The sequence below is a fragment of the Lates calcarifer genome, unplaced genomic scaffold (assembly GCF_001640805.2).
Source record: "Lates calcarifer isolate ASB-BC8 unplaced genomic scaffold, TLL_Latcal_v3 _unitig_2549_quiver_3019, whole genome shotgun sequence".
Taxonomy (NCBI): domain Eukaryota; kingdom Metazoa; phylum Chordata; class Actinopteri; family Centropomidae; genus Lates; species Lates calcarifer.
In genome coordinates this window covers 1,561-9,842 of record NW_026116292.1, presented here as the reverse complement: position 1 = coordinate 9,842, position 8,282 = coordinate 1,561, and the positions used below count along the sequence as shown (strand labels likewise).

Genomic DNA, 8,282 nt, shown 5'->3' with positions numbered 1-8,282 from the left:
ATGGACAATTGTACTCTCTGGATTTCATATTTCATTTATTCATACACCATGCATTATTGAGAGACAGCCGAACACCCAACAACAACAGAAAAAACATCTCAGTATTCTGCAGCAGCTTCCACGCTGTCTCAGCTGTGGCAGAGGAGGGAATTTAACTACCAACCATCTACATTGCTGCACTGCACTGAGCACACCAGATCTGAGAGGAGAAGGTACCTGTTTGTTCATGAAGACGTAGATGATTGGGTTGTAGACAGCGGCTGTCTTGGAAAAGAAGGCGGGGATGGACGCCAGCCTGGGATCGAGTTCAATGGTTGGATGAGCTGTGACCAGTATGGAGAAGACTGCGTACGGCGTCCAGCCCACCATGAATGCAATTATCATGACCACCACCATACGGGTCACCTGCCGCTCTGGCTTCCTGGCGGTGGCCAGACGACCATGAGACACCTGGAGGAAACAGGAAACTGTAACTAGAGCAGTTCATCTGTTAGGATTCAAGGCTCACACTGAAGTCTTTTAATAAAAACAACCAATACATCCAAGCTTTCAGATATTTTAAGGTTTTTATTCAGTTATTCTTAAACGTTTAGTTTCACATTTTTGAGCCTTTGAAACGGTTCTTACTACGATCAAGCTCCATTTTATTCAAACTAGTGAGTTTCTCTTTTTCAGGCAGGTCACCAGCCGCTCTTATTTAATGACAGGGAGTTTCCCAGATATACTTAGTGTCTTAAATGAATAATTCAATCACTAAAATAAAATGAAACTTCTACAGAGCCCCTTTCAAAATATTTCTGCGCAGCTTAAAGCAGCACAATGTAACTTCACTGAGCAGCAGCGCCCTCTGCAGCCATGACTGATGATTGATCCTGTCTGAGCTGTTCAGTGGTTTTCCTGAACTGAAGCTCACACTGCTAATCACAGCAATAAGTTACACCTCCCAGACTCAAGACAAAGGGCCGATGGCAATGTGTGAAATCTGAAAGCGCGCCTCATACAGATGTTTTCTGTGTGTGTTGTGTGAGAACCAACCTTCCTGAGCTTCCGGAGGAGTTTTCCATAGCAGAAGAAAATCACTCCGAGAGGGAGAATGAAGCAGGTGGCGAAGAAAGTGATGATGTAGCTGTGATCCATCATGTTTGTTGAATACCTGTTCAGAGACGATCGGAAAAGGGGATTTAAAAATAGATTTGTCAACCATTACAAACGGTTTTTAATAGGTTATAGTTTACTGAACAGAAATGCAGAGTTTGACTTTGATGATTCACATGAGATCAAGCCAAACGGTTTATTTGAGAACACTTGAGTGTCTCTTTAAGAACAGAATGGTTAACACTTTTATAATTTCCCAGCTACGAGCTGTCTGTGAAATGTCATTTTGACATTCAGCAGCTTTTATCTGGCTGCAGAGGAAGATGACAGTTTTGCACCTCGTTTGAGCTTCAGTTAAAAGGGAAATTTTACAGCTGAGACAAATCTCTGTGGCACAATTAGCGGCCCTGAGGCCTCTAATTTAGTCTAATTATGTTATTTCCATGAGAATACCTACCAGCATCGAATGAAACAAGACTCAGATTAATTTGTAAGGAAATACCTGGCAGACAGTGGTGTGTGTTTCTGTGTGTGTGCACCTTAATCCACGTTTGTGATCCTGCAGTCCTCATGCAAACATTGTCACGTGACTCATATGTGAGGGATTTGTTCAGTGTAACTGAACTTTAACTCAACGCAAATGCTTCCTATCTTATCTCCTTTAGCAAAGAATACACTGGACCTTCCTTTACAAAAGGAAAGGAGATAATGCTGTCCCACAATTCCTTGCAGCAGCAGCATTAAAAGCGACACACAGTTGTAGTTTCTAGCATGTACATGTAGAAACAACAGAGCTCCTATTTTAAACTTGGTGACCTGATCCAAAACCTGTGGAAAGGCTTCATGATTGGCTGAGCTCCAAATCCAGGAACAGATTTCCTCTCGTTCAGATCCAGTTCTTCATCACGAAGAACAAACACTGAATTTCTAGTCATCATTATTTCAAACCATCCTCTCTTTAGGAGGTGTGATTCTGTTGTGGACAGGAAGAGAGTTGCATCAGTTGCTTGGAACACCAGACAGAACAAACTCTTCTGTTTCTGTAGCAGCTCCATCTTTTGGTCCAGGAGGCCAAAGTCATTTTAGATGCACAGACTTAATGAGCCGCTTCTGTCTGTATAAAGCATTTAAATCATCTCTCAGAGCGCTGTCACCCACCAAACTGTCATTTTGTGATGAGGTGAATCACATGAACTGTTCCAGTGAAATCTGTCAGACAATTCCAGAAACTGTGGAGTTGATAGAATCAACCAACCAGCAGCAGCTGCTGTGGCCCTTTTCACCCTCAGCCCACTTCACTGTCAGAGCGAATCTCCTCGTTTACACTGAGGAGGTCAGTGCTGCTGCACCTGTTTTTTAAAATACTCCCACCAGGGAACATCGAGTTGTGAAATGTTTAAATTCAAGCACTTATTCACTTGAATATTTAATCACCCTCCATGGATCTGGCTTGTTCCAGATCATCCCTCAGATGCTGGATCAGACTGGGATCTGGGGAGTTTGGAGTCCAGACCTTGGACATTTCTGAAAAATGTCTGGTGCAAAAATGAACACTGCATATTAAAACTGACTGCTTTGTCTCTTTTGTGATTCTGGTGGTCTCATATATATCTATGTAATGAATGCCAGTGTCTCTGCTTTCAACACTTAAGAGCATCAGGCCATCGTTAGTTTAATGAGGACATGGGGAGGTTACTGATGTCCAACTCCAGAGATTTGGGCCGGCAGTTTCCATCTGTGTGTCTTTGTAATAAATGTCTTCCACAACAGCCGAGCGCTGGAAGGGATCTGAAAGGAAGTCAGCAGCATACCGGCAGCAGATTGTATCCCAACCCCTCACCAAGGATGCAGCCACCTACCTCTCCTGTAAAATCCTCTAAAATTCAGAAGCCTCCATTTGTGCTTTTTAACATTCAGGAGTCGTCCAGCGCTGAATATTCGCATGTAGCCGGTGATAAAATGATGCACATAAATGAGGTATTTAAAATGCATCAGGCTGGACCTCACTCACCTGTGTTGTTTGTGCTCCCACTGTTAAATGTTTTCTGACAGGACTTTTGCAGTGTGCAGCCAGAGGTGGATCGGGTCATCTGTGAGATCACCTTATGGGATATCTCCATACGGTATATATATCTCTCTTAATTGTATTGTCTGAACCATTCGTTCCCCCCACGCTTCATCTGACCAATGGTTTCCTTACAGGGCTGGAGGCAAACTCCCAGCCCCCCTGTCTGCACGCCTTTGATCAAAGCAGCTAAACAGCATTACCCAGGTGGCACCCTGAGGGCCAAGGTTAGAGCCGACCTGGTTCTTGACTTTCTCCATGAGACACATTTTACACAGTCTGAGCTAAAACAGTTGAAGCAGCATTTTAGATCTGAGTGTAGAACGTCAGTGATCTTTATCTGTTTGTGTGGAGGAGAGAAATAATGAACGCAGAGTATTCATGGGTTAAAGGTTAGGATGAACCACCTGGGTTACACTGTATCTGGTATTTAGGTTAGTATTAGGACTTAATTTAAACCTTCAAATAACTCTGTGTAATGTAAATGGATTTCTCATAGAGATGAGCACAGAAAATTATCACCTGACTCTGATTCCTCTACAGAACATTTTATCCTCTTTAAGCTCCTTGTTTTGGTTTTACAGCCCTGTACGCCACAGACAAAATTAGTGACCAGCTGGTGAACAAAGCTAAACAGCCTAATGTTTCCCTCAGGAGTTGGTGGAGACCAAAACAGAGCAAAAAGACGACTGAATATTACTTTCAACATAGTCTGAGACATAACTCCAAAGTAATGCTGCTTCTTGTTTGTTGGTTGTGTAAACAGGTAAATGTTTGCCAGTACATTTAAGCTGTTGTGTTTGCAGGTTGTTGTGCTGCCAACAAGTGGCCAAAAAGATGAACAACTGCACATTCACATCACAGCAAGAGGGTTCTGGGTTTGAACCCTGGTTCAGTCACCTTTCTGTGTGACGTTTACTCCGGCTTCCTTCTACAGTTTAAAGACTTACAGATCTGTCCAAGATGTACCCCACCTCCTGCCCAAAGTCAGCTGGGATCCCATGACCCTCAAAGGATATAAGCAATGAATGAATGGCTGGGCATCAAAAACATCAAACATCTGATGGTTTTTCTGTCAGTGCAGGTTGTAAGACGGTTTTTCCAGGGTTTTGAGACATTATGCTCTGAAACCTCAACACATCGGAGGTCAATATGAGTTTGTTTGCACTGATCAAAACACTAAAAATGATTTCTCTCCAGAAACAATGTCCAGGTTCCAGTCAATAATCAAACCTCACTGTCCCCAGTCTTCACTGACACGAAATCTCAGGTAGCAAGAAATGGCAATAAAAACCATCGACGGGGAGAAAACAGATGTTAGTGGTTTGTGTGGATTGACCCTTAAAGATCAATTTGATTCTTTTGTCTGCTGGTTCAGACAGTCACAGATCTCTGAGACAATGAAATGCTCATTTCTTACCAGTCGGGTTCACAGGTGGTTCCAATCTTGCTCACGGTGTATCTGTTCCAGCCCAGCACCGGAGGGGAAGGTCCAGATGAAGGAGAAGGTCCAGACGAACAGCAGACCCAGGACCGCATGCTTCGCCTGCAGCCGGATGTTCCCTAGAGGCCGGCAGATCACGAAGAACCGCTCGAAGGACAGAACAGCCAGGGACCACAGGGCCACGATACCTGAGGCAGACAGGAGGTCAGTGTGTGGAGCAGTCACTCAGCTCTGAGGTTATTTATCTCACACAGTAATAAACCTGAAACACTATTCTCTGGAAATGTTTGAGCATCTCTTTTACATTCACATCTGTGAATCTCACTGCTTTAGTTTCTGCACCGGTTGGATCTTATCCAACTGGGACTTCCTGCTCTACACTTCCCCTGTAGTGTGACCATACATCTTAATGTCTGACAGTGTCCCAATTCTGTGCTGTTACTAGAAATAGTTTAATGATCCGAAGTGAGTGCACTAGGCCGCCTCCTAATGGGCTAAAAAAAAAAAAAAAAATCTTTAATTCACCTTAATTACCTACCTCTCCACAGCCAGGAACAGTTAGTGTCTGTCTACAGAGAGAGGTGGAAGCCAGGATGTTCAAGTATGTCACACATTTTTAAACAAATAAAATAATGCTGTGTTTGTGGACTAAAACTGACTGACTGGCCTGACTGCTTTTACCTGTTCAGTCTTAATGTGTTTATCTGTGAAGCTCAGGTGCACGTGGACAGAAGAAATATTTAAATATAGAAAAATACTGCCACCCTCAGCATCCATCCTGCTCATGGGGAAGAGCTAGCTTAGCTTAATCATTTTCTAATTCACTCACACACACACACACACACTATATGGTGATACCAAAGCAACACAGCTGTCAGTCACTGAAACTGCTGTCTAAAATTGGAGTGGCTCTCCACCACAGCTCCTTGAGTATGTGCGCCTCACTTCAGTGGGTTATTGATTATACATCAGCACAGCATCCTCACTGATGATTTATCATGTCTCATGTTCTCTGTTCACACTGTGCTAACAGAATGTGTTTTGTGTTCTGGTGCAGCTGCTCTTTGCCCTGATGTGTTTGTTTTCATACACTTCTTAATCAGACCTGATGAGGCTCATTTAGGTGGTAATTCAGTGCATCACATCACCCAGTGCACCAGGATCCTCTGTGGAGTTTATCCATGTGAATTCATACAATAATCCCTCTTTGATTCATTCATCATCTCTGGGTTTTAGCTGTTTTCTAGCATCTAAATATCTTGTCCCCATTTTTCAGGGAAGTTCCACCTCTGTGTTGCAGGAAAAACCTGATCACATTCACACCTGGATGTACAGTACAACACAGTCTGATCAGCTGGCCACTGAGCAGCTCCACTGGAGAGAAACAATTTCCCCTAGTGGACAATAAAGTCTAACTAACTCTGTTTGGCAAAAACCCAGGTGGAACCAAACCTGCCTCATTAAACTGCCTCGAGTTAAACTGTTACTAAGTGAAGGTAATTTGATAATATTCTCACAGAATCTGCTGAAGCTCATCGTTGTCTCATATCAATCATTGTTTCTGTTTTACGGGCTGTAAGAAAGACATCCTGTGACTTCCTGTGTTATTCCCCTGGAAGTCGTCCAAGTTGCCAAAATGAGTTCGCACAAACCTCGTTACCAAATCCAATAAGGAGCCTCTCTGCCCAACTTACAGGAGGATTGTGTTTTCTGTGGATGTTGTGCGAGCTGCTCGCCACACATCCCACTTCAGGAGCCTCTTTACTCAGTGGAGCTTCAGTGGAGGCTGTGAAACTGATCCGCTGACTTAATTAGATGTTATTGGTGGTCACGGTGTTGGTAACCTACTTATGGCGAGTCGTGCTCTATAGTATGTGAGGAGGCTTCTGTCCCACTCTGCTGCTGTGAGTGTGGCTTTGAATTCTGCCTTAAAGACTCAGTGGGTTTTATTTCTGATCCTCCAGTCTGTCTGTCGTACCACTGTCATTTAACAACGTTTATTTGTTTAATTTAGGATAAACTGTGCTCATCGGTCTGAAACTGTGAGCTCTGGGTTTTAGTTTTCCATTACACTTCCAGAGCTGCATTATGGGGAGTGAGTGAGTACATTGTAAATTTGACTTAATGTTCTTAAAGTATCACTTCAGTTTCCTCACATCACTAAAGTGAGTGATATTTAGCTTATTTTGCATGAACAGTGTTTAAAGAACGCTCAGAGAAACTGATCTTCAGTCAGTTTTTTGGTTTAAGTTAAACCACAGCTGCAGTGGAACTGATTTGTCATTTTATTCCCCTCCCTCCCAGCTGCCTCGGTTTATGAACAGATGTTTGTCTGGGAATGCTCCATGTGGAGCTGCAGTTTATCTATTAAAAGCTCCAACACTGACACCTACAGTTATGGCAGTTGTTCCTATGCATCTCTGCAGTTTGAGGGTGAAAATGTGTGAACCTACCGAAGAAAGTCACAGCGAACCCCTCCAGGGTGCAAGCCCACCTCCCCAGGAAGAAATAACCTCTGGCGTTTGTCAGGAAACTTATTAGTTCCACCGGTGAGAGAGACCAGAAAGTCTGCGATGGCCAGGTTCACTATGATGTAGTTGAGGGGCTGTCTGAGCTGTTTGAACTTGAAGGTGACGAACATGACCAGGGAAGTTTCGCTCAGGAGACAGAGAGGTGACCACAAACATGAGCACGGCCAGGATGGTGGAAGTTCCACGGCGCGATGTTCTTAATGGGTCCGTTAAAGGGATCATCAGTGGCGGGGAGTTCAGCCGCCACCGTGTAGGAAAACCGCCGTTCACCGACAGGCTTAAAGTATCCATGGTGCTCGGCGGGGTGGAGGCTGCTCGCTGGTGACCCTACCCGAGAGAAAATCCTTCTTCTCTTTCTTCTCATTCTCTCAACTTCACGGGGGGGTCAGGTGGGGGGGGGTCACTTCCAGGCAGCCGCGCTCACCGGTCCGCGGTTAATCATGCTGCCCGCGCCGCGGAGCATCCTGCGCGCACCGGGACTCTTCTCTCACAAAGTTCTGCTGTTGAAATCCGGCTCGTCCGAGGCGCATGGTGGAGGCAGAAATCCTGAGCGGAGCTGCAGAGTCTACATGTGAGAGCGGAGCACGGAGGCAGCAAGTGCATGAATGACGGATCAGTGGCATGTTGGAAGCTCTTTTATAGGCGGCTCCACGAGACACGGCAGGACGCCGCGCGTCTTCTTCATGTGCGCGTCTTTGCGCGCCGCGCGCACTGACAGCGGTCCCAGACCTGACGCACAGTCCGGCTGAACCCGGCAGCTTGTAGCTGCGATCGATCCCACTCTGTGCTTTTACCACGAGCCAATAACCCCCCCCCCAAAAAAAAGTCCTGATTGATACAAGCGTGTCTCTGGTTTTAGGCGCGCTCTGGAATCACAGTTTTACACCTGGCGCGCACAGGTCATTAATCATGTAACAAGCTGCACACTGCACCTGCACACCAGCTTTAAGGGACGTGGTTTAATTAACCTGGAGCAGTTAAAGCCTGGATTAACGGTCCTGCTGTTATGAAATCTAATAATATAAACCGTCTCACTGCTGCATGATCATTACAATGAATGACACTCTACTGCAGCTGAATGTGGCTTCAGGAGCTCAACTCACACACACACACACACACACACACACACAGCAGCACACCACCCTGC

The 8,282-nt window shown here is 45.0% G+C and overlaps 1 protein-coding gene across 1 annotated transcript; it reads right to left on the bottom strand.

Annotated features, from left to right (window-relative positions):
• Positions 1–216: 216 nt before the first annotated feature.
• LOC108892944 (vertebrate ancient opsin-like) lies at positions 217–7,426 on the bottom strand (the record flags this gene model as incomplete). The annotated part of the gene is given in 9 exon segments (XM_018690730.1): positions 217–450; positions 1,036–1,153; positions 4,581–4,645; positions 4,647–4,792; positions 7,058–7,142; positions 7,144–7,251; positions 7,253–7,309; positions 7,311–7,394; positions 7,397–7,426. Coding segments are annotated over 9 exon segments (927 nt in total), but the record flags the coding sequence as incomplete, so codon positions are not given.
• Between the last annotated feature and the right edge of the window lie 856 nt (positions 7,427–8,282).